At 52.1% G+C, this 26198-nt stretch overlaps 1 protein-coding gene across 1 annotated transcript in view; it reads left to right on the top strand.

Annotated features, from left to right (window-relative positions):
* The window catches only part of ITGA11 (integrin subunit alpha 11), a 43901-nt gene that overhangs the window by 14050 nt on the left and 3653 nt on the right, over positions 1 to 26198 (top strand). Inside the window, exons 9-23 of the mRNA XM_040077749.2 lie at positions 261 to 405; positions 1892 to 2040; positions 3872 to 4012; positions 7564 to 7767; positions 8388 to 8518; positions 10464 to 10630; positions 12585 to 12727; positions 15312 to 15422; positions 17153 to 17238; positions 19067 to 19268; positions 21422 to 21520; positions 22949 to 23025; positions 24093 to 24182; positions 25731 to 25821; positions 25931 to 26044. Coding sequence (XP_039933683.1) covers positions 261 to 405; positions 1892 to 2040; positions 3872 to 4012; positions 7564 to 7767; positions 8388 to 8518; positions 10464 to 10630; positions 12585 to 12727; positions 15312 to 15422; positions 17153 to 17238; positions 19067 to 19268; positions 21422 to 21520; positions 22949 to 23025; positions 24093 to 24182; positions 25731 to 25821; positions 25931 to 26044 — 1950 coding nt within the window. The remainder of the gene's footprint in view (positions 1 to 260; positions 406 to 1891; positions 2041 to 3871; positions 4013 to 7563; positions 7768 to 8387; positions 8519 to 10463; positions 10631 to 12584; positions 12728 to 15311; positions 15423 to 17152; positions 17239 to 19066; positions 19269 to 21421; positions 21521 to 22948; positions 23026 to 24092; positions 24183 to 25730; positions 25822 to 25930; positions 26045 to 26198) is intronic.

Raw genomic sequence — 26198 nt, 5'->3', positions numbered from 1 at the left:
CGCGACCTCTCGGGAAGGGAGCGCTGGGATATCCATGGAAAAATTGTTTGGGAATTTCCTGGGGAGAAAAAAAACAACCCCACACTGGAAAAATAGGAATAGGGTGGAACTGTATTTAAACTTCATTCCCGCGTTTTTAAAACCCTCCAGCATTCCGGGTGTTTTTTCGGAAGGAGGGTTTCCTGCTCCGTGTGGGATCAGAGGGGTGGGATCACCTCCGCTCGGGAAGAAAATCCCATCAATTCCCTGTTTTCCCGCAGGACGGGATCCTGCTGGGAGCGGTGGGAGCCTACGACTGGAACGGAGCCGTCCTGAAGGAAACCAGCGGCGGGAAGGTGATCCCTCTGCGGGAATCCTACCTGCAGGAATTCCCGGAGGAGCTGAAAAACCACGGAGCCTACCTAGGTGGGGAAGCCGAACGACGGCCGTGCTGCCGCGGGGCAATCCGGGGATTTTATCCCTAAAAACGGGAAGCTCGGGATGACCTGTGGGACGGAGCAGGGGAGAGTGCTCACCTGGGAAGAGCCCGGCTCCGATCCCGGAGCCGGGGCACCAACGGGATTTAAATCCAGGAGCAGCCCGGCCTGCGGGTCGTCCGCAGCTTTTCCTTGGAACGGTTCCAGAGCGCCGATGGAATTTCGTGCCTGGGCAGGAAATACCTGCTGGGCTAATCCGTTCCATGTGCAGCCGCCGGAGCTCTGGAATTAAAAAAGTATCGGCCTGGGCCTGCGAAACGCGGCCTTGGGAATGTGGAGGTGGGATTCTGTGGGATCGGCGCCTCGGGGCTCTTCCCTGGGAACGTGGCGGCGGCGAGCTGGGATGGCGGCGGGTGTCCCATGGGAATCCCTCTTTCCCACTGCCTGGAGTGAGAAATACGGGAATATTAAGGGAATATCCGGGAATATCAAGGAATGCTGGTGTGTCCCGCCGAGGAGCAGCCTGGGCGGGGCTCATTGGTTTAGGAATATTCCTCCAGGAAAGGCGTTTTTAGGGAAAGAGGGAGCCCCGGGTAAGGCCGGTGAGCAGGGAAAGGGGTCTGGAAATCCCTGGAGATACTCAGATTTTAACTGGATGTGATTCCAGGGAACGCGATTCAGCTTCGTGATGGGCCAGACCCTCAGCTCCACACAACCCCAGAATCCTGGAATTATCTGGGTTGGAAAGGAACTCAAAGCCCATCCCGTTCCACCTTCCCCTATCCCAGGTTTCTCCAAGCCCCGTCCAGCCTGGGATTGGAATGTTCCAGGGGTGGGGCAGCCACAGCTTCTTTGGGCACCCTGTTCCACATCCAAGGATTTAAGTGGAACCTAAACCTGAGCCCGAAGGTTCAGGAACCTGGATTTGGGGTTGGAAACTGGGATTTGGCAGCCCCAGCTTTATATTCCTACAAAATCCCGTCCGCAACCCAGGGGGTGATCCCAGCAGGAAAAAAGGGATTGCTCGGGGTCGTCGGCTTAGGCAGGGTTATTTCCATAAGGTTTTGACGGATCCGTGGCTTTTATTGGACCGGGAATGTTGACATCATGCACCAGGGAAGCTTTTCCCTGCCCGCTGTTCCCGGAGGAGCGGAGCAGCGGGAGCGGCAACTTCCCGGCCCCCAGCACCTCAGCGGTGTTTGTCCAGCTTGGTGCGAGCCACGGAATTAAAAACCCGGGAATTGCAGGAATTGGAAAAAAGGATTCGCACGGGAAGCGCAAATCCGGGCAGTGCCAAAACTCCCGGCACAGCTCCGAGGCACTGGGTGATTTTACCTTCGGAAAAATCCGAGTTTCCAAGCTTCCCCTTTTTTTTTGGGAAGAGGCCGGAGCCGCGCCGGCGGCCGGGGGCTAACGGAAAGCAGATCCCGGGCAGCAGGCAGGGAATTCCCCACTCCGTGTCCGTCCCTTCCCAGGTTACACCGTCTCCTCCGTCGTCTCCAGCAAGCGCGAGCGGATTTACGTGGCGGGAGCGCCGCGGTTCAACCACACCGGCAAAGTCATCCTCTTCAGCATGCACGGCGACGGGAACCTCACCATCCACCAGGCCCTCAAGGGAGAGCAGGTAATTCCGGCCGGGAGCGCCGCAGCTTCCCTTTTCCTCCCGCTGGAGCCGGGATCAGCACGCGGCAGCGGCGGCTTCGCGTTTGGAATCGGTGTTTTATTAACGCCACGGTGAAATCTCGCCAGCCGTGAGCTCGAACCGGCGAGGTAGAAAATGGAACCTCTCTGACTTTTTCCGAGGTTATTTAGGCGCTAATTACCCAACGAAGTAGAAAATGGATCCTCTCCGACTCTTTCCGAGGATATTTAAACGCTAATTATCTAACAAGGTAGAAAATGGATCCTCTCTGACTATTTCCAAGGTTATTTAAGCGCTAATTACCCAACGAAGTAGAAAATGGATCATTTCTGACTTTTCCCAAAGTTATTTAAATGCTAATTAACTAACAAGGTAGAAAATGGATCATTTCTGACTCTTTCTGGGGTTATTTAAGCACTAATTACCTAACAAAGTAGAAAATGGATCCTCTCTAACTTTTTCCAAAGTTATTTAAGCGCTAATTACCTAACAAAGTAGAAAATGGATCCTCTCTAACTTTTTCCAAAGTTATTTAAGCGCTAATTACCTAACAAAGTAGGAAATGGATAATTTCTGACTCTTTCTGGGGTTATTTAAGCACTAATTACCTAACAAAGTAGAAAATGGATCCTCCCTGACTCTTTCCGAAGTTATTTAAGTCCTAATTACCCAAAAATGAGACGGCACTTAGATTATTTATAGTTTTATATTTTTTTAACCCAATAATTACCACCCGAGGCCCGCAATGCCGACCCTTTTCACCCAATAAGGAAAAAAAACCACCCAAAACCATGGAGAAGAAGACGGAGAAGGGCTCAGACAGCGCCCCAAATCCTCCATCTTGCCCCGTACATACTACTGTACACTAAACCCTTAAATTCTGAGCTTTTCCACCCTTTGAGATCGCACAATTCCAGTCAACCCACGCACCCACAGCCCCAGCGCCAGAACTCAGTTTCGGGAGCCCGTTCCACGGCCTCGGGGGACAGAAAGCCGGAAATTCTCCGCCTCCAGGGCTCCAACGTCTCCCTCGATTTTCCCCCGAGCTGGAAGGGTCGTGGCCGCCTCCACGGCGCGGCCGTGGCGGGGTTGGGACGTCCCTGTGGATCCCAAGGTCTCGGTTTTTAGTTCCGAGATTTGGGTGGTTTTCGAGTCCTTTTGCCTTCTGCAAAGCCCTGAGCCAGACGCAACAGAGAGATGGAGTCTTCAGGTTCTGATTTCTCAACGTTGTGCTCTTTGTTTGTTGTTTCTTATCTTACAATTTTCTCAGTGCCCGGCTAAGGTCTGTGCAGCTGCTCGGGCGTCTGGTGACTCCTCCCCACTGGGCTGCGGCGTTATCTTTTATACTGATTGCTACGTGTTCTTTATTTATCATTATTTGCCAGTACCTATCACTTATACTAAACACGTCGTCTCTGCTTTGACCCAATCTCCTTAAACTACTTTGTGCCACCGTCACTGCAGGAAATGGAGTGAGGGAAGAGGAAAGAAGGAGCAGGAGACAGCGCCCCAAATCCTCCATCTTGCCCCCATCCACTTCCATACTAAAAACCTAAATCTACTCTTTTCTCACCCTGTGATGAGCTAAACTCCAATCTTTCACACTCTTGTGGCCTGTAATTCATCTCTCAGTGTAGGAAGCCTTTCCCATGGACTGGGATCAAATCCAGTGTCCCTCTGGGCTCTGGGCCGGGGTCCCAGACCCCCCTGTCCAGGTCTCTGACCCTCCAGGGCAGCCAAAGGAACACCCTGGACTCCAACGCCAAGGGAGATGGCGGCGCCATTCCCACACCCCGCCCCTGTCTCCCCGCAGATCGGCTCCTACTACGGCAGCGAGATCAGCTCCCTGGACGCGGACGGCGACGGCGTCACGGACGCGCTGCTGGTGGGAGCGCCCACCTTCTTCAGCGAGGGCAGGGAGAGGGGCAAGGTCTACGTGTACGCCCTGCAGGGGGTGAGTGGCGCCTGGGGACACCGCGGGGACGTGTCCTTCCGCGGGGTTTTTTTTTTAATCTTCTTCCCCTTTCCGTCAGAGTTGGGATTAAACGCTCCGGAGACGCGGTTCTAGTGTTCAGACTCGGGCGTTTAATTCTTATCAGTTACAGCCTCACGAGTTTGAGGGTTCTGGCTAGAAAAGGTCTTTTTAGCTCAAGCTGTCCAATTATGAAGATGGAATTATTTTTAACTTTTAAGCCAATAGCCGACCAACCCGTGAGCTGCAACGCAGATTTTTTTTTTTTTTTTTTTTTTTTTAACCCAATTGCAAGGCGTGGGAAATCCGGAAACACGGATTTCGGGATTTTAGTGCAGAGTGAGTCAAGATGGAGGATTCCGGGCATTGTCTGGGTCCTTCTTCCTCACCTTCCTCTTCCTCCTCCTCGCGGGTTTGGGTGGTTTTCTGTACCTGGATGGTGCCCGCATCGCCGACTTCACGCAGTTAATTATTGGGTTTAAAGTAAAAAGATAATTTAGGCGGGATTTCGCAACTGGACGGATTGTCCTTGCGCTCCGTTTTACCTTCGTTCTCCAACTCGCTGGTTGGAGCTCGCGGCTCCCGAATCCGTAAATAAACAAGGATTAACGAACACCGAGTCCGGACACGGAACCGGCTTTTCCCACGTATTAATCCCGACTCTGGAAGAGGGAAAAAGAAGCCGGAACCGCCACAAAGGAAACCAAACCCAGGAAGAGGAAGGTGAAAAATAAGGATTAGCCTGCGCCCTCCATCCTCCACCTCGCTTTATGTATATTTCCATAAAACCTTGAACTCCAAGTTTTTCCGCCCTGCGATATTGCACGCTTTTATTTAAACTACAACCCCCGGCGCCGTCGGTCAGTTTTGGAGGCATCTTCCATGGCCTCAGGTCAAACGCAGCGTTCTCCAGAGGGTCGGGGATTTTTAGGGCAGAAATCCTGGAATTCTCAGCTTCCAGGGCTCCGGCAGGATCTCAGGGGAGGCGTGGAATTGGGATCTTTGCCACACGGGGACGTGGATGTCCCTCTGGAGAAACCGTCTCCAAACTCGCTCCCTCCAGGGAGAGCTCCTGGCGCCTGAAGGCGCTTCCCTGTGGGAGCTGCCCCTGGATGAGGGATTCCCCCAGCTGGAATTCCGAAGCAAAAAAACCTCCAAATCCCCATTTTTTTCGGGAGATCTTGCAGCTCTGCCAGGGGAGAAGTGGAACCGCTCCCAGAGCTCCTAAGGGCAGGAGGTTGTGGAATTGGGGGATTCAGGGAGAAATGGGATCACCTGGAGCTGCTGGAGCAATTCCAGAGGAGACCCCAGAGCTGCTCCAAGGGCTGGAGACCCTCTGGAGCCAGGCTGGGAGAGCTGGGAATGTTCCCCTGGAGAAGGGAAGGATCCAGGGAATCCTCAGAGCCCCTGGCAGGGCCTGGAGGGGCTCCAGGAGAGCTGGAGAGGGATTTGGGATAAGGGATGGAGGGACAGGACACAGGGAATGGATTCCCAGGGCCGGATGGGATATCGGGAAGGGGTTGATCCCCGGAAGGCTGCGCCACTCAGGGGGCTCTGGGGACGGAATGTCCCCTCCCTCTGCCACAGGAGTGGGACACGTGCCACCCCTGTCCCCGTCCCTGAGCCAAATCCGGCAGGATCCGGGGGCAGGTGGGGAGGCCGCGCTCTGCATCCAGGGGCGCAGCGCCCATGGACCCCTGCACCCAAAGCGGATGATTATTTATGGAATTATTTCAGGGTTATTGTTGTTATTGTTGTTATCATTGTTATTACTATTATTATTATTAATATTAATAATAATAATAATTGTATTTATCTTTATTATAGCACTTATTAATAGGGAATAGTTATCATTGCAGAATTTAATATTAATATGAAATATTCATTGGTTTTGAATTTATATTTACTATGTAATTTATAAGTGATATGGAGTATTATTGTTGGTGTATGACATTATTATTGATTTATTATAATAATAATCATCATCAATTAATATAGTATTTATCTTTATTACAGCCATTATTAATAGGGAATAGTTATCATTGCAGAATTTAATATTAATATGAAATATTCTTTGTTTTTGAATTTATATTTACTATAATTTATAAGTGATATAGAGTATTATTGTTGGTGTATGACATTATTATTGATTTATTATAATAATAAATCAATTAATATTGTGTTTATCTTTATTATAGCACTTATTAATAGGGAATAGTTATCATTGCAGAATTTAATATTAATACGAAATATTAATTATTTTTTAATTTATATTTACTATAATTTATAAGTGATATAGAGTATTATTGTTGGTGTATGACATTATTATTGATTTATAATAATAATAAATCAATTAATATTGTGTTTATCTTATTATAGCCATTATTAATAGGGAATAGTTATCATTGCAGAATTTAATATTAATATGAAATAATCATTGTTTTTGAATTTATATTTACTATAATTTATAAGTGATATAGAGTATTATTGTTGCTAGATGACATTATTATTGATTTATAATAATAATAAATCAATTAATATTGTGTTTATCTTTATTATTATTATAGCACTTAGTAATAGGGAATAGTTATCATTGCGGAATTTAATATTAATATGAAATAATCATTATTTTTTAATTTATATTTACTATAATTTATAAGTGATATCGAGTATTATTGTTGGTAGATGACATTATTATTGATTTACAATAATAATAAATCAATTAATATTGTGTTTATCTTTATTATAGCACTTATTAATAGGGAATAGTTATCATTGCAGAATTTAATATTAATATGAAATAATGATTTTTTTAAAATTTATATTTACGATGTAATTTATAAGTGATATAGAGTATTATTGTTGGTAGATGACATTATTATTGATTTATAATAATAATAAATCAATTAATATTGTGTTTATCTTTATTATTATTATAGCACTTAGTAATAGGGAATAGTTATCATTGCAGAATTTAATATTAATATGAAATAATCATTGTTTTTGAATTTATATTTACTATAATTTATAAGTGATATAGAGTATTATTGGTGTATGACATCATGATTGATTTATTATTATTATTATTGTTATTATTGTTATTACTGTTATTACTATTAATACTACTATTATTATTACTACTACTACTACGACTACTACTATTACTACTACTACTACTACTATTACTACTACTGCTACTACTATTACTACTATTACTACTATTGTTATTACTACTATTACTATTATTATTATTATTATTACTACTACTACTACTACTACTACTACTATTATTATTATTGTTGTTGTTGTTGTTGTTGTTGATGAATTATTTACGTAGGGTACAAAGCAGACGTGGGGCTGGCTGGGAGCCCGTCCTTCCCAAAATCCCGCATCCCTGGCAACAACGCTCCCTCCTCCTTCCCCGGAGAACCCCTCCCACGCCCCTGCGCCGCCTGCTCCAGCCCTTCTCCTCCCCTCCGGCCTCTCCGCTGACGCTCCGGGAATTGTCTCCCCTTCCTTCTCTCCCCTGGCAGAACCTCTTCGTTCCCGGCGGCGCCCTCCTGGACCTCCCGAGCTACCAGAACTCCCGTTTCGGCTCCTGCATCGCCGCCGTCCCCGACCTCAACCAGGATTCCTACAACGACCTGGTGGTCGGGGCGCCTCTGGAGGACGAGCACCAAGGAGCCGTTTACGTCTTCCTGGGATTCCGGCGGACCGTCCTGAGGAAGTACAAGCAGGTGGGGCTCTCGCCCGCGTCCCGGTTTTTTCCTCTCCCTCCGTGGGAACAAACGCCGTTTGTCCCTGCTTTAAATCCGCGCCCGGGATTTGATTGTCCGTTGCTTCGGCCGGGTGTTCCCTCTTTTTGAGGCATCCGAGAGGAAGCGTTGGGATTCGAGCGCTGGAGCAGCAGCGGTGGTAGATCCCGCTGGGATTTAAGAGGTGTGGAGGTGGCGCTTGGGGACATCGGTGGTGGCCTTGGCGCAGTTGGGCTCCACAGTCTTGGGTGGCTTTTCCAACCTAAATTATTCCATGGAACAGCGGGAAAAAGGCTTGAAATCAGCGGCGGTGTTCAGCGTTCATTGCAAGGGACTGCTATAGATTAATTAATCGTAAATGAACTGTTTTAATTTATTTGTTACACTCCCGATAAACACCAAACACGCCAGGGGTGAGTCCAGCAGAAACCTTGGGCGGCGCCTCCAAAGAGAAGCGGCTTCCATCCCCCGGGAAAACCCTGTCTAGGAACAACCTCCTGGAATTCCCAGCGGCGCGCTGGAGCCAGCCTGGCAGACCCTCGGCCGGCAGGGAGGGAATCTCCCGCTGGAGCCCAGCCTGGATCGCTCCCGTTCCTTTCCAGCGGATCGCGGCCGCCGACCTCGCCCCGGGCCTGATGTATTTCGGGATCAGCATCCACGGGCAGCTGGATCTGGACGAGGACGGGCTGGTGGACGTGGCCGTGGGCTCCCTGGGGAACGCCGTGCTGCTGTGGTGAGCCGGGAATCCCCACTGCTCCCGCCCCGTTTCCTCCATCCCAAACCCTGCCGGAGGGTTTTTTTCCCCAGGGAAAACGGATCTCCCAGCGATCCAAGGCGCCCTGTCCAACTGAGCTGTGGGATCTGGGTAGCCTCCGGCCCTAAAAAAGATGCCAGAGTTGGTTTTCCGCTGAGTTTCGTCCGTAGTTATCCAGAAGTTCTGAATTAATTTGTGGGGATTTGCCCGGCCTCCTTCTGGTCTGGTTTAATTGGAGTAATATTTATTATAATCATTTATTATCATAATTTTCTATAAATTTATATATAATATAATATAATATAATATAATATAATATAATATAATATAATATAATATAATATAACAATATAATCTAATATAATAGAATATAATATAATTATAATATAATATAATATAACAATATAATCTAATATAATAGAATATAATATAATTATAATACAATATAATAGAATACAGTATAATATAATGTAATATAATGTAATGTACTATAATGTTATGTTATATTACATTCTATTCTATTCTATTCTGTTCTGTTCTATTCTATTCTGTTCTATTCTATTCTATATATAATATAGAATAGACTAGAAACAATCATATCTATTTAATTTATATTATATATAGTATTGTTAATTTATAATTATATTTAATATCATTTGTTATAACTTTAGATACATATATAGTAGAGTATATTATAGTATATAATATAAAATATAGAATAAAAAATATAAGATATAGAATAGGATAGAATAGAATAGAAATAATTTTTATATATATATATACACACAATTTATATTATATATACTATTATTAATTTATTATAGTAATAATAATATTCAAATATTAATTACTGTTTGGAGAGGCCCCTGAAGCTGCTGTGCCCAGCTGCGATGGGCTCACCCCGGGGCTCTGCTTGGAGACGCCCTTTGCTCTTCCCAAACTCCCGACAAAAACAGGGAAAAGGAGCGGGAAAAGTGAAATGCGGGATGCCTAGGGAAAAGGAGCGGGAAAAGGCAAACCCCGGGATATCCAGGGAAAAGGAGCAGGAAAAGGCAAACTCAGGATGTCCAGGGAAAAGGAGCGGGAAAAGGCAAAACTGGAAGGTCCAGGGAAAAGGCAAACCCCGGGATGTCCAGGGAAAAGGAGCGGGAAAATGCAAACCCCGGGATATCCAGGGAAAAGGAGCGGGAAAATGCAAACCCCGGGATATCCAGGGAAAAGGAGCGGGAAAAGGCAAACCCCGGGATATCCAGGGAAAAGGAGCAGGAAAAGGCAAACATGAGATCTCCAGGGAAAAGGAGCGGGAAAATGCAAACCCCGGGATATCCAGGGAAAAGGAGCGGGAAAAGGCAAACCCCGGGATATCCAGGGAAAAGGAGCGGGAAAAGGCAAACCCCGGGATATCCAGGGAAAAGGAGCAGGAAAAGCCAAATGTGGGATATCCAGGGAAAAGGAGCGGGAAAAGGCAAACCCTGGGATATCCAGGGAAAAGGAGCGGGAAAAGCCAACCCCGGGATATCCAGGGAAAAGGAGCAGGAAAAGTCAAAACCACGATGTCCAGGGAAAAGGAGCAGGAAAAGCCAACCCCAGGATGTCCAGGGAAAAGGAGCAGGAAAAGCCAACCCCGGGATATCCAGGGAAAAGGAGCGGGAAAAGTCAAAACCACAATGTCCAGGGAAAAGGAGCGGGAAAAGTCACAACCACAATGTCCAGGGAAAAGGAGCGGGAAAAGCCAAACGTGGGATGTCCAGGGAAAAGGCAAACCCCGGGATGTCCAGGGAAAAGGAGCGGGAAAAGCCAGCCCCGGGATATCCAGGGAAAAGGAGCGGGAAAATCCATCCCCGGGATATCCAGGGAAAAGGAGCGTGAAAATCCATCCCCGGGCTGCCCGGAGCGCGTCCCACGGGCTGCTCGCGCCCCGCAGGTCGCGCAGCGTGGTGCGGATCGACGCCAGCCTCCGCTTCGAGCCGCCCAAGATCAACGTCTTCGCCAAGGACTGCCGGCGCGGCGGGAAGGAGGCCGCCTGCATGAGGGCCTTCGTCTGCTTCACCGCGCTCTTCCTCTCCGCCCGCTTCCAGGCCGCCAGCGTGGGTAAGGAACGCCATCCCGATCCCGGCCTTGCTTCCGCTCTCCGGCCCCACGGGAAAACCCAGCTTTCGGGATGGGAGCCGTTGAGTTTTTCCCTCTCCGGGTTCTGGCGGTGGTTCTGCCGGAGGAACGCGTCCCGGGATGAATCCCGCCTCATCCCTCGGGTGTTCCCCGGGGCTGGGCTCTCCCGGGATTCGCCGTTCCACGCTCGGCGTGGCGGGAATGTGGCCCCGGGTGGGGATGGGAGAGGACGATCCCGGCCGGCGCTCCGCAGGGCTCCGCCGTCCGCTCCCCGCCGCGGCGGCGGGACACATCTGCCGGCCAGATGTGCGTTTTCCACAACATCCCGGGGAATCTGAGGAGCTGGGCCAGCTCTCCTGCCAAACCTTGGGAGGGTGCCGTGACCCCGAGTCACCCCGGCGGATTCCCGGGATGGCGGCTCGGCCCCTGCAAGCAAACGCTGTCCAAGGAAAACCGGGATCCGAAGCCGAAGGAAAAGCTCCCGCCGCTCAGAGCCAGGGTTTTGCCTTGTGCTGTCAAATCCAGCATTTTTCCCCCCCGCTGCTGCTGCTGTCCCCCTGGGATAAAATCGGAGCGGGATTTCCTTGTTTATTTTGATTTCCCCTTTATTTCCAAAGGGAGGAGTCGCCCTCTGGATGAGTCCCTCTGCTCTGGAGCCAGGCTGGGAGAGCCGAGGGTGTCCAGGCAGGAAAAGAGAGGAATCCAGGGAATCCTCAGAGCCCCTTGCAGGGCCTAAAGGAGCTCCAGGAGAGCTGGAGAGGGACAGAGGACAAGGGATGGAGGGACAGGACACAGGGAATGGATCAGAGTGGGAAAGGGGAGATTTGGATGGGATATTGGGAAGGAATTCCTGCCTGGGAGGGTGGGGAGGGGCTGAGATGGGAACGGATCCATCCGTGGCTGCCCTTGGATCCCTGGAAGTGCCCAGGACCAGGCTGGATGAGGTCTGGAGCAGGCTGGGGCAGCGGAAGGTGTCCCTGGCATGGAATGAGATGAGATTTAGGGTCCCTCCCAACCCAAACCATCCCGAGATTCTCCCTGTGGTTCTCTGGAATCCCAGCTTGGTTGGGAATCTCCAGTTTCCTTCCAACAGCAGTGCAGGAGGCAAAGGATCCCTGTAAATCACCCAGGTGAGGGGTGTGCTCCTCCAGAGCAGCACGGGAAAGTTCGGGAGGCAAATAATTCCAAAAATCATCCAGGTGAGGGATGTGCATCTTCCAGAGCAGCACGGGAACATTTGGGAGGCAAATAATTCCAAAAATCATCCAGGTGAGGGGTGTGCATCTTCCAGAGCAGCACGGGAACAGCTGAGAGGCAAATAACTCCAAAAATTATCCAGGTGAGGGGTGTGCTCCGATTCCTCCAGAGCAGCACAGGAAAGTTTGAGAGGCAAATAATTCCAAAAATCTCCCAGGTGAGGGGTGTGCTCTGATTCCTCCAGAGCAGCGCAGAAATATTTAGGAGGCAAATAATTCCAAAAATTATCCAGGTGAGGGATGTGCTCTGATTCCTCCAGAGCAGCACGGGAATGTTTGGGAGGCAGATAATTCCAAAAATATCCCAGGTGAGGGATGTGCTCCTCCAGAGCAGCACGGCAAATAATTCCAAAAATCTCCCGGGTCAGGGGTGTGCTCCTCCAAAGCAGCACGGGAACATTTGGGAGGCAGATAATTCCAAAAATCTCCCGGGTCAGGGATGTGCTCCTCCAGAGCAGCACGGGAACGTTTGAGAGCCACAGATTTTACACACCAAGGTGTAACAACCTCTGCAGTCCTGCCGCAATTCCCTTCTCAAGCTCCTCATTCGGAGAGGAGGGCGAAGCTTCTCCCAGGGCTGCCTGGCGTTTCCCTGGATTTCCCTCAGCCGGGAACGGGCTCCCGGAGCCGCTCTTTTCCCGGGGTTCGGGATCGGAGCCGACCCGGGGCTGTCCTTGCAGGGCTCAGGTACAACACCAGCATCGACGAGCGCCGATACTCGCCCCGGGCGCACCTGGACGAGGGCGGCGAGCGGACGGCGCCCAGGAGGATGGAGCTTCCCGGCGGGAAGGAGCTGTGCCACACCCTGCCCTTCCACGTCCTGGTGAGCGCCAGGCCGGGATGCTCCCTTCGGGTCCCGGGACAGGGATGAGGCCCTTGGTGGATTCCCGGGGTGGGAATGAGCTTCATATGGATTTGTCCCGCTGGATTCGTCCTGCTGGATTCATCCTGCTGGATACATCCTGCTGGATACATCCTGCTGGATTCATCCTGCTGGATCTGTCCTGGGTTCATCCCACTGGATCCATCCTGCTGGATTCATCCTGCTGGATTCATCCTGTTGGATTCATCCTGCTGGATCTGTCCTGCTGGATTCATCCTGCTGGGTTCATCCTGCTGGGTTCATCCTGCTGGATTCATCCTGCTGGATACATCCTGCTGGATTCATCCCACTGGATTCATCCTGCTGGATCTGTCCTGGGTTCATCCCGCTGGATTCATCCCGCTGGATTCGTCCTGCTGGATCCATCCTGCTGGATCCATCCTGCTGGATTCATCCTGCTGGATTCGTCCTGCTGGATTCGTCCTGCTGGATTCATCCTGCTGGATTCATCCCGCTGGATTCATCCCGCTGGATTCATCCTGCTGGGTTCATCCTGCTGGATTCGTCCTGCTGGATACATCTCGCTGGATTCATCCCGCTGGATTCATCCTGCTGGATTCATCCTGCTGGATTCATCCCACTGGATTCATCCTGCTGGATCTGTCCTGCTGGATTCATCCCGCTGGATTCGTCCTGCTGGATTCATCCTGCTGGATTCATCCTGCTGGATTCGTCCTGCTGGATCCATCCCGCTGGATTCGTCCTGCTGGATTCATCCCGCTGGATTCATCCCGCTGGATTCATCCCGCTGGATTCATCCCGTTGGATTCATCCTGCTGGATCTCTCCTGGGTTCATCCCACTGGATTCATCCCACTGGATTCATCCCACTGGATCCATCCTGCTGGATCCATCCCGCTGGATTCATCCTGCTGGATTCATCCTGCTGGGTTCATCCCGCTGGATTCGTCCTGCTGGATTTGTCCTGTTGGATTCATCCCGCTGGATTCATCCCACTGGCTCCCTTCCCGGCGGTTTGATGTTGTCCGGGCTGGAGCTGCCAGCACGTGGCAGCTGCTGTGTCCCCAGGCTGTGACATCACCGCAGCTTCCACGTGCTCCTCATCCTCCTCCTCCTCCTCCTCCTCCGGGAGATCCCAGGGCCAGGCAGCTTCTCCGGCTCCAAATCCGGGAATGCTGGGGAGTTTTTTTTCCAACGGGAATGCAAAAAAAAGCCCTGGTCCCACCCCGGGGCGCGGAGCTGGCGGATCCCTCGCTCGCAGGGAGCAGCTGAGGCACGAACCCGGCCAAGCCCGAACATTCCCCGGGAATGAGGAGAATCCCATGGAAGCCAGGCAAAGGCCCCAGCTGCCAGACCGGCCCGGGGGGAATCTGAGGCTGGAGACGGAGCTGGGGCTCGTGATTTATCCCAGAAAACATCTCCCTTCGGAGCATCCCTCTGCACCCTGGGGCTTCCAGAGGGTGGGATAACCGGGAAGGAATTCCCAGCTGGGATGGAATTCCCAGAGGAGCTGTGGCTGCCTGGAATGTCCAAAGCCAGGCTGGAATGGGGCTCGGAGCGACCTTGGAGTGTGGGATCTGGGTTTTGGAGCAACCTCAGAGCGTGGGATCTCGTTTTTGGAGCAGCCTTGGAGCATGGGATCTGGTTTTGGGATCTGGTTTTGGAGCAACCCTGGAGGATGGGAACTGGTTTTTGGAGCAACCTTGGAGGATGGGATTTGGGTTTTGGAGCAACTTTGGAGCATGGGATCTATTTTTTGGAGCAACCTTAGAGGATGGGATCTGATTTTTGGAGCAACCTCAGAGCAGGAGATCTGGTTTTGGGATCTGGTTTCGGGATCTGGTTTTGGAGCAACCTAGAAGGATGGGATTGGGTTTTTGGAGCAACCTTGGAGCATGGGATTTGGGTTTGGGTTCTGGTTTTTGGAGCAGCCTTGGAGGATGGGATTTGGTCTTGGGATCTGGGTTTTTGGAGCAGCCTTGGAGCATGGGATCTGGTTTGTGAGCAGCCTTTTGGTATGGGATTAGGATTTTGGAGCAACTTCAGAGCATGGGATATATCTTTTGGAGCAACCTTGGAGCATGGAATTTGGGTTTTTGGAGCAACCTTGGAGCATGGGATCTGGTTTTGGGATCTGGGTTTTTGGAGCAACTTCAGAGCATGGGATATATTTTTGGGAGCAACCTTGGAGCATGGGATCTGTATTTCGGAGTGGTCTCGGAGGGTGGGATCTGGTTTTGGAGAAACCTTGGAGGGTGGGATCTGGTTTTGGAGCAGCCTTGGAGCATGGGATTTGGTTTTGGGATCTGGGTTTTTGGAGCAGCGTTGGAGCATGGGATTTGGTTTTGGGATCTGGGTTTTTGGAGCAGCCTTGGAGCACGGGATCTGGTTTTGGGATCTGGTTTTGGAGCAACCTCAGAGCACGGGATCTGGTTTTGGGTTACAACCCAGCCCTGGGCGGGGGCTGCAGGACAGAAGCGTCACCTTTGAGGGACACCCCGAGGTGCTGCCGCGCCCCGGGCAGCCCCGGGCGCGTGTCCGACCCCGCGCTCCCTGTGCCGCAGGACACGGCGGATTACGTGAAGCCGGTGACGTTCTCCATCGAGTACGAGCTGGAGCACCCGGAGCGCGGCCCCGTGCTGGACGACGGGTGGCCCACCTCGCTCAGGGCCTCTGTAGGTAGCAGCTGCCACCCCCACGGTGACACCGCCCTGGTGACACAGCCCTGGTGACACCCCCATGGTGACATCTCCCTGGTGACACCCCCATAGTGACACCGCCCTGGTGACACAGCCCTGGTGACACCGCCCTGGTGACACAGCCCTGGTGACACCTCCCTGGTGACACCCCCATGGTGACACCCCCATGGTGACACCGCCCTGGTGACACAGCCCTGGTGACACCCCCATGGTGACACCGCCCTGGTGACACCCCCATGGTGACACCCCCATGGTGACACCCCCATGGTGACACCCCCATGGTGACACCGCCCTGGTGACACCGCCCTGGTGACACCCCCATGATGACACCGCCCTGGTGACACCCCCACAGTGACATCTCCTTGGTGACACCCCCATGGTGACACCGCCCTGGTGACACCCCCATGGTGACACAGCCCTGGTGACACCCCCATGGTGACACCTCCTTGGTGACATCTCCCTGGTGACACTCCCATGGTGACACCGCCCTGGTGACACCGCCCTGGTGACACCTCCTTGGTGACACCGCCCTGGTGACACACCCATGGTGGCACCTCCTTGGTGACACCGCCCTGGTGACACCGCCCTGGTGACACCCCCATGATGACACCGCCCTGGTGACACACCCATGGTGACACCTCCCTGGTGACACAGCCCTGGTGACACCCCCACGGTGACACCCCCATGGTGACACCCCTCAAAGCGCCACCTCCCTGGTGACACCTCCCTGGTGACACCTCCCTGGTGACACCTTCCTGGTGACACCTCCCTGGTGACACCTCCATGGTGACACCTCCATGGTGACACCCCCATGGTGACACCCCCACGGTGACATCTCCTTGGTGACACCTCCCTGGTGACACCCCCATGGTGACACCCCCATGGTGACACCACCCAAAGTGCCACCTCACAAGTTCCATCTCCCAAAGTGTCACCTCCTAGGTGCCACCTTCCAGAGTGTCACTTTCCAAAGTGTCACCTCCCAAGTGCCACCTTCCAAAGTGTCACCTCCCAGATTCCATCTCCCAAAGTGTCACCTCCCAAGTGTCACCTTTCAAAATGTCACCTCCCAGGGTGCCACCTCCCAAGTGTCACCTCTCAGAGTGCCACCTCCCAAAGTATCACTTCCTCCGTGTCACCTCCCAAGTGCCACCTTCCAAAGTGTCACCTCCCAGGGTGCCATCCCCTCCCAAACTGTCCCCTCCCAGGTGTCCCATCCCCAAGTGCCACCTCCCAAAGTGTCACCTCCCAAGTGTCACCTTTCAAAGTGCCGCCTCCCTGGTGACACCTCCCAAAGTGTCACCTTCTAATGTGTCACCTCCCAAAGTGCTACCTCCTGAAGTGTCACCTCCCTGGTGACACCTCCCAAGTGCCACCTCCCAAGTGTCACCTCCCTGGTGACACCTCCCAAAGTGCCACCTCCCAAAGTGCCACCTCCCTGGTGACACCTCCCAAGTGCCACCTCCCAAGTGTCACCTCCCTGGTGACACCTCCCAAAGTGCCACCTCCCAAAGTGCCACCTCCCTGGTGACACCTCCCAAAGTGCCACCTTCCAAAATGCCGGCTCCCAAGTGCCACTTTCCAAAGTGTCCCCTCCCAAACTGTCCCCTCCCAGGTGTCCCCTGCCCAGGTGCCACCTCCCCAGACTCCGGGACAGACCCGTCCCCGCGGGAATCGTCCCCGAGCTGCTCTCGCTGTCCCCTCAGGTCCCCTTCTGGAACGGCTGCAACGAGGACGAGCACTGCGTCCCCGACCTGGTGCTGGATGCCAGGAGCGACGTTCCCAGCGCCGCGTGAGTGGGTGACCCCAGAGCATCCCCCGACGGAGGAGGCTCCGAAATCCCGCCCCGGATCTTCCCGGGATGAATCCGTAAATCCTGACCCCGCCCACCCAGCCGCCGGGATTTCGGCGCTTCTCCATTGGAAGCTGGGGGAAAAAGGAAATTTCCTTTTATCGCACCCTTAACCCGGCCCCCAGAAACCTTTTCAGTGCGCAGGAACCTTCTTAGAAACGTCGTAAATTTGGTTTACAAACTTTATAGAAGTCAAAATTAGGAACTTTATGACGTCTCTGAGTGATCCCCCGAGCGTGCGCTTTTCTAACATTTTTAGTGCGTTTTATTCTGATTTTAACTCTCTGCAGAAGCGCTGGGCCCGTCCTAAGACAAAATCGCGTTAATTTCCGCGAATCCTCACGCAAATTCGACGCCCGCAGCTCCGTCTGCCCCGTCCAGGGATTTCCAGCGAGGCCGCGTCATTTTTTGTCGCGGCTGGAATTTTGGCAGCTTCGCGGGGAAAACGCGGTTCCGCCCGGCTAGGGGCCGGTTCCGAGTTAGCGGCAAAAGGCTCTCGTTTCAGGGCGCTTAAAAATCCCTCACTTATTTAAAAAAACCGAACAGGCGTCCGGGTGGATTTACGGACCTGGATTTCTCGGAGGGTTTGTGAGGATGGATCCCGGGGGGAATTTGTACCCCAACATCCGCAGGGTCCATCCCAGCCCTCCACGAGGTGCTGCCGGGCTCTCCCGAGCCTCTCCCTGCTCCCTGTCTGGAAGGAATCCAGGGGTTTTTTTTTTCCGGGGAACCCGCAAGCCGGCTAATATTCGGTGCCGTGGTGATGAGTTCCAGGGATAGGAGTCAGGAAATAACAGGGAATGATGACTGCAAGGAGGCTGGCGTTACCCACCTGGCAATTACGGGCGCTTGAGTCATGGAAAAAAAAAAAATCCGGGCTGCAGCTCCGTGGTTAAGGAGTTATTCGAGGTTATCCCTGAATCCACAGGAGGCCCCCGGAGCTGCTCCCGGGGCTGGAGCCTCTCTGGAGCCAGGCTGGGAGAGCTGGGAATGTTCAACCTGGAGAAGGGAAGGATCCGGGGAATCCTCAGAGCCCCTCAGAGGCAAATCTGTAGGATTTGGATTTGGATTTGGATTTGGATTTGGATTTGGATTTGGATTTGGATTTGGATTTGGATTTGGATTTGGGTCCTCTGCCTCAACACAAGCTGAAAGCACAAAAATGAGATCTCTGACCTGGATGCTCCATTCTCCAGCAGTGAAGAGGGAAAAAGATGCTCTGAGGGCTGGAGAACCTCTGGAAAGCTGGGATTGTCCAGCCTGGAGAGGAGAAGGATCCAGGGAATCCTCAGAGCTCCTTGCAGGGCCTGGAGGAGCTCCAGGAGAGCTGGAGAGGGACTGGGGACAAGGGCTGGAGGGACAGGACACAGGGAATGGCTTCAGAGTGGGAAAGGGGAGATTTGGATGGGATATTGGGAAGGAATTCCTGCCTGGGAGGGTGGGGAGGGGCTGGGCTGGAATTCCCAGAGCAGCTGTGGCTGCCCCTGGATCCCTGGAATGCCCAAGGCCAGGCTGGACCTTGGGGCTCGGAGCCACCTCCGCTATTGGCACGGGATCCATTTCCCCCCTCCATCCCAGCTGTCCCAAGCGTTCCCAAAAATGTCCAAGAAAGCATCACACCGTTGGCAAAAAAAAAAAAAATTTCCCAGAATTATGAACGACGGGCGGAATCCGCAACTCCTCTTCCGGCACAGCAGGCCGGAGCGGGAGCGAGGATTCCCCTGCGCTACCCAGGGCAGTGAAATCCCGGGAATTCCCCTTCTCGCAGGGAATTCTGCCGGAGGGCGCTGCGGAGGGGGGACTGCTCGGCCTTCAGCCTCTCCTTCGACGCCTCCGTCTTCGTCATCGAGAGCAGCAGGAGAAGGGTGGCGGTGGAAGCGACGCTGGAGAACCGCGGGGAGAACGCCTACAGCGCCGTCCTCAACATCTCCTTCTCCAGGAACCTCCAGTTCGCCAGCTTGATCCCCAAGGTGAGCTCCCGGCGGAGATCCAGGCTTTTCCAGAAGCGGCAGCCCGAACCCGTCTCCATCCCTCGTAAATCAGAGCTGTTTATGGGCTCCCTTCCCAAGCCCTTCCAGCTCTTTATTTTGGAAACACGAAAACGTTCTGAGTTCTAAGAGCCCGAGCGAAGGTCAGAGACAGAGGAAATTGTTTCCCTCTGTTTTTCTCCTGCAGCTGTTTAAAAATACTCCCTGCACGTGGCCGAGTTCCAGTCAGGGGCCAGATTTTGCAGCTGAGAGAAAAAACTCCTGGAAGTAGGAGCTGACAATCACGGGAATGCGGCCACAGCTCAGCACCGAGCCGGGCGATGTCACCGCTCCGTGGCTTTCCCTGGACGGTCCCCGAGCGCCCCAAAAATTCCGCTCCCCCCACTCAGGCCATCTTGGTGCGAGGTTTGGGAATGTGCTGACGCTGCCGAGCCTTCCCTCACCGCCCCCGTGACTTCATCCCAGCCCGCAGATCTCGTCTCCGTTGTTTTTTTTTCTCCGAGCCGTGCCAAGGGAAAATTGTGGGGCTGGCTGCCCACAAAATAAGAAAAAAAAAGCATTTTTTTGAGATTATTCCAAGCAGGGAAAATCCCCGGGATGGTGGGGAGCAGAAAGCTCCGGGCAGCAGTGGTTGTAGGGAATATTTGCAGCTGATCATGGAGGAGTCATGGATAACAGGGTCCTGGCTGTCCCTCCTTATAACGGAGCATCCAGAGGGGATGGGAATCTGTGTCTCATAAATAGAGTGGCCCCAAAAATGTCCATAATTTCAGCAGATGAGAGGGAGGAAGCTCCGGGCTGGTGCTGGGATATCCCAGCTCCTGGGTAGGACTTTTCCAGAGGCAGCAGCTCAAGCTGACCCCTTGCGGGATAAAAGCTGGAATAGCTCATCCTCTCGTGGTGAGGAGCGGCACCTGCTCACAGGCAGGCTACAGCCTCTGGAAGGGTTGTGGAGGAGACGGAGCAGGGTTGGTGTCCTGTCCCGTCCCACCCCATCCCACCCCATCCCGTCCCATCCCATCCCATCCCATCCCATCCCATCCCACCCCATCCCATCCATCCCATCCCATCCATCCCATCCCATCCCGTCCCGTCCCGTCCCGTCCCATCCCATCCCATCCCATCCCATCCCATCCCATCCCATCCCATCCCATCCCATCCCATCCCATCCCATCCCATCCCATCCCATCCTATCCCATCCCATCCCATCCCATCCTATCCCATCCCACCCCATCCCGTCCTGTTGGATTGGTTCTTGGTTTTGGTTGGTCATCAGTTGGTTGGTTGTGGGTTGTTGATTTTCGATAGGTTGGCCACTGGTTGGTCAGCCACTGGTTGGACATTGGTTGGCCATTGGTTGGCCATTGGTTGGTCACTGGTTGGTTGTTTTTTGTTGGTTGGTCATTGGTTGATTGTCGATTGGTTGGCCACTGGTTGGTCATTGGTTGGCCGTTGGTTGGTCATTGGTTGGCCATTGGTTGATTGGTCATTATTTGGCCATTGGTTGGCCGTTGGTTGGTTGGTTGGTTGGTCATTGGTTGGCCATTGGTTGATTGGTCATTATTTGGCCATTGGTTGGCCGTTGGTTGGTTGGTTGGTCACTGTTTGGCCGTTGGTTGGTTGGTTGGTTGGTCATTGTTTGGCCGTTGGTTGATTGGTCATTTGTTGGCCATTGGTTGGCCATTGGTTGGTCATTGTTTGGCCGTTGGTTGGTCATTGGTTGGCCATTGGTTGATTGGTCATTATTTGGCCATTGTTTGACTGTTGGTTGGCCATTGGTTGGTTGGTTGGTTGGTCATTGGTTGGCCGTTGGTTGATTGGTCATTATTTGGCCATTGGTTGGCCATTGGTTGGTCATTGGTTGGCCGTTGGTTGGTCATTGTTTGGCTGTTGGTTGATTGGTCATTATTTGGCCATTGTTTGACTGTTGGTTGGCCATTGGTTGGTTGGTTGGTTGGTCATTGGTTGGCCGTTGGTTGATTGGTCATTATTTGGCCATTGGTTGGCCGTTGGTTGGTTGGTTGTCCCCTCAAAGCCCAGGCCCATTTCGAGCCCCGCGGGCATTCCCAATTTCCCAAAGAGCCGGCTCCCGGGGCTCATTCCCGGTGTCCCGGACACTCCGTGTCCCCTTTCAGGACGACACCGACATCAACATCGACTGCGCCGGTGACGACAGGCACCCCACCAGGAGGGTGTGCAACGTCAGCTACCCCTTCTTCCGAGCCAAGGCCAAGGTAGGACACCCCAAATTCCAACTGCGTTATCCCATGGACCTCCTGCCCCCGGGGTCACATCCGGGTGACACCGAAGAGGATTTTAAGGATAAACTTTTGGGTTCTTCCCTTTGGGAGTCTGAGTTGGGATCCTGCCCCGGGGTTCTCAGGAGAGCCCCAGAATCCAACCCAGCTCCTCCAGGTGGCAGAATTTGCCCCCAACCCTTTGGAAAAATTTAATGCCGGCTTCAAACCACGGGTGGGAACCTCCCTGAGCTCATTCCCTGCAGGACGAGGCTCCTTCCCTGCCTGAGAGGTTTTCCTCGCTCCGAGGAGCCTCTGGATCCCGTTTGGAGCCAGTCCAAGCCCCCCCTGGGTGGTGGCATCCTCCAAACAGGTGCTCCCGGAATTTGGGATGAGCCCAGATCCAGCTGTTCATTTTCATAAGCCGTAAACCCTTGGGAAACATCAAATTCATGGATAAGGTGGGGGAAGGAAAAGCGGGGAGCTGCAGCCTCTTGGGATCCACGCGGAATTCCAGTGACCCACCCCATGCTCCTGTGGGAAAAGGGAACAACCCAAGTGGGATCTGGAGAGACCTGGATCCACCGGAAACCTTTGCTAACGATGGATTTATCAGGGCCTGAGGGATATTCCTCACTCCGAGGAGCCTCTGGATCCCGTTTGGAGCCAGTCCAAGCCCCCCCTGGGTGGTGGCCTCCTCCAAACCGGCGCTCCCAGAATTTGGGATGAGCCCAGATCCAGCTGCTCATTTTCATAAGCCACAAACCCTTGGGAAACATCAAATTCAGGGTTAAATCGGGAAAGGAATAGCGAGGAGATCCACTCAGGATCCACACGGAATCCCACCCGCGGGAAAAGGGATCAACACGAGCGGGACCTGGAGAGATAAAATCTCCCCGGCTCCCGTATCCGTCTGAAACCTTCCCTCGATTATGACGGATGAGCCTCGGGCAGCAGGCCCGGCTTTGAAGCTCCCGAAATTCCCGGCGGGATGCCTGTGGCTGCACGAGGAGCTGGCTCCCCATGACCTACGGGGTCGGGAATGCGTCCGCGGGCCGTCAGGTAGCGCCGCTCCTGCCAAGACAAAGACCGGCTGGAAACGGAATTTTGGCTCCGGAGCCGCGGGAGCTCAAATATTCCAGTCGGCTGCGCCGGCCCAGCCGGTTTGAGGTCACCGCAGATGTGACATTTATATCACTTTTATCCCGTTTTATTGGGATTGGCTCCCCGCCCATCCCGGGCCTCCGGAGGGATCTGCTTCCAAAGGGAAGAGCACACTCGTCGTTCCCATCGCCGGGGCTGAGAGAATTCCTGCGAATCCTGGATGGGGAGTTGTGTCTCCCGCACTGGCCCCGCTCGGCACCGGGGATTTCGATCCCTGGGGTGTTTTTCCCGATGTTTTTTCCCGATGTTTTTTCTCCGCAGGTCGCTTTCCGCCTGGATTTCGAGTTCAGCAAGTCCGTCTTCCTGCAGAGCATGGAGGTCTACATGGTGGCCAGCAGGTCTGGGGATGCTTTCTCCCTCTGGAATCACGGAATCATGGAATGCTTTGGGCTGGGGAAAAAAAAAAAAAATCATCCAGTCCCACCCCTTTCCCGATCCCAGGTTGTCCAGCCTTGGACAATTCCAGGGATCCAGGGGCAGCCACAGCTTCTCTGGGCACCCCAAGATGCCCAAATCCCTGGCTTCCCTTGGGATTCCTTCCTCCAGAGGTTTTCCATGGAATAACCCCGTGGAGATCCAGCCCTGTGCCCCCAAACCTGGATATTTTTATTTATCCGGGGATTTCCATCCATGATTTTTCCGTGCCTGTGGAAGCTGCCGGGCTGTGCTGGGCCTCCAGGCACTAATGCTTCCTCAGCCACGCTCCCGCCGCAAATATTTCCCAGGAAAAAGTTCCCCTAATAATTTTGCGAAGTTCTCCTCACTCCCAGCTCCTGCCCAGGTGAAGATTTGATGCAGGGAAATGTGGGAAGTCCTGCAAAGAAAAAGGGAAAATCCTGCAAAGAAAGGGAAAATCCTGCAAAGAAAGGGAAAATCCTGCAAAGAAAGGGGAAAATCCTGAAAAGGGAAAATCCTGCAAAGAAAAGGGAAAATCCTGCAAAGAAAGGGGAAATCCTGAAAAGAAAGGGAAAATCCTGTAAGGAAAAGGGAAAATCCTGCAAAGAAAGGGAAAATCCGGCAAAGAAAGGGAAAATCCTGAAAAGAAAGGGAAAATCCTGAAAAGAAAGGGAAAATCCTGAAAAGAAAAGGAAAATTGAATCAATTTAATATTTCATAAATTCCTACTAAATCCATTGACTACATGATTCATATTAATTAATTATATTCATTTTAAATTCACCAGTTATTCCCCCTGCACCGCTTTAAAGCTGCTGGGGGCAGGGGGTCGGTGAAAAACCTCCCTCCAAATCGTTTTATCCATCAAAAAAAATCCCGGAATAAAACCTTGCTCTGACCAAAAAAAAAAAAAAAAAAAAAAAAAAAAAAAATCGGCATTCCCAAAAAGAATGATTCCCGAGGGAATTCGGCTCCTGCCTGACCCCCCCTGTCCCCGCTGCCCTTCCAGCGACAGCGAGGAGAAGGAGAGCACCAAGGAGGACAACGTTGCCCACCTCAACTTCCAGCTCAAGTACGAGGCCGACCTCCTCTTCACCAGGTGAGTGGGTTTTTTTGGGATGGGAGGCGTTTCCCGGGAAAAAAAACAACAACAACAACAACAAAAAAACCCTTGGGAAAACCCGCCGGGAGCAGCCTCCGCGCCCAGATGGAATTCGGGGATTTATTGAAAAACCAGGAGCCGTGAAATTTTTAACTTTAATAAAATCGCCGAGGAGCGAGGACGATCCCGCTGGTTAAAGGCATGGATTTTATTAAAGAGGTGCGAGGGTGAGCTTTTATGGGAAGTAATTTTTTTAAAAGAAAGGGAATTCTTGGAGGCAGTGATGGCCGTAACAGGTGTTCCCGGAGTCTGGGCCGGGGGCCATCCCACAAAACCCGCGGAGGGAAGATCAGCTGCGGGGTGAGCGTGGAATCGCCGGGAATTAAAGTCTGGGAGGGCCAGGGATGGAGGCAGAGGTAATTTAGGGAGCTGCTGATGGGAAAATCAGGGATCCCAAAGCGCATTCCCTGGCGCTGCGTGCTGGAATTTTTGGGGGGGATTTTTCAGCCCTTTGGTCATTTTTTATATTTATTTTTTTTCCCCACTCAGGAGCCGTAAATGAAATTCCTTTGATATTTAGGATTTACGGGGAGCCGGGGGATTCTCCGGTTCGGAGTGAAGGGAAAACCTGGAGGGAAAGAAGAGCACAGGAAAAAAAAAAAAAGATCAGATTTGGAGGAAATTTTGGAGCGAAAGAGGAGGGAGGGAATTTTGAAGAATGTGGGGATTTGGGGCCATCGCAGGTGCTCCCGAATGGGTTCCCACAGGATTTTCCTGGCTCTTTTCCCGCCTCTCCAGCTGCGGAGCAGGGATTGATTTACCTCCTGTGGCGTCCAAAGCTCAGCCAGGGCCTGGGATGGCTCTGATTTATTAAAGAGGCACGAAAATCCTACAAAGAAAGGGAAAATCCTGGAAAGAAAGGGAAAATCCTGAAAAGAAAGGGGGAAAATCCTGAAAAGAAAGGGGAAAATCCTGCAAAGAAAGGGAAAATCCTGAAAAGAAAGGGGAAAATCCTGAAAAGAAAAGGGAAAATCCTGCAAAGAAAGGGGAAAATCCTGAAAAGGAAAATCCTGAGAAGAATGAGGAAATCCTACAAAGAAAGGGAAAGCCATACAAAGAAAGGGAAAATCCTACAAAGAAAGGGAAAATCCTGGAAAGAAAGGGAAAATCCTGCAAAGAAAGGGGAAAATCCTGAAAAGAAAGGGGAAAATCCTGAAAAGAAAGGGGAAAATCCTGCAAAGGAAAATCCTGAGAAGAATGAGGAAATCCTACAAAGAAAGGGAAAGCCATACAAAGAAAGGGAAAATCCTGCAAAGAAAGGGGAAAATCCTGCGAAGAAAGGGGGAAATCCTGAAAAGAAAGGGAAAATCCTACAAACAAAGGGAAAACCATACAAAGAAAGGGAAAATCCTGCAAAGAAAAGGAAAATCCGGCAAAGAAAGGGGGAAATCCTGTAAAGAAAGGGAGAATCCTACAAAAAGGGGGGAAATCCTACAAAAAAAGGGGAAAATCCTACAAACCCCTTTGTCCCCCTTTGTCCCACAGGACGTCGAGCCTGGACTATTTCGAGATCAGATCCAACAATTCCCTGGATGGATCCAACCCCTTCGGGCCCCCCTTCCACTGCACCTTCACGGTGAGCAGCAATTGGATCTCCCTGAGTTTTCCCGGATTTGGGATGAGCCCCGGGAGCCGGGATTGGCCGTCCCAGGATCCCGACACGTCCCTGCGCTCTCCCCTGGCAGCTGCAGAACCTGGGATTCTTCCCGGTGCACGGGGTGAGCCTAAGGATCACCGTGCCCGTGGCCACGCGGGCGGGAAACCGGCTCCTGCTGCCCGCGGAATTCCGGGCGGATCAGGTAGGACGGGATTCCGGTCCAGGATGGGGATTCCAGCCCCATTTATAATGGGATTCCAGCTTGGTTTAGGATGGGGTTCTGTCCCAGTTTAGGATGGGGTTCTGTCCCAGTTTGTGACGGGATTCCAGCCCAGTTTACAATGGAATTCCAGCAC

Source organism: Hirundo rustica, chromosome 13 (assembly GCF_015227805.2).
Source record: "Hirundo rustica isolate bHirRus1 chromosome 13, bHirRus1.pri.v3, whole genome shotgun sequence".
Classification (NCBI taxonomy): domain Eukaryota; kingdom Metazoa; phylum Chordata; class Aves; order Passeriformes; family Hirundinidae; genus Hirundo; species Hirundo rustica.
Note: the sequence above shows the minus strand (reverse complement) of the source record. Positions and strands in the feature narration are given on the sequence as shown.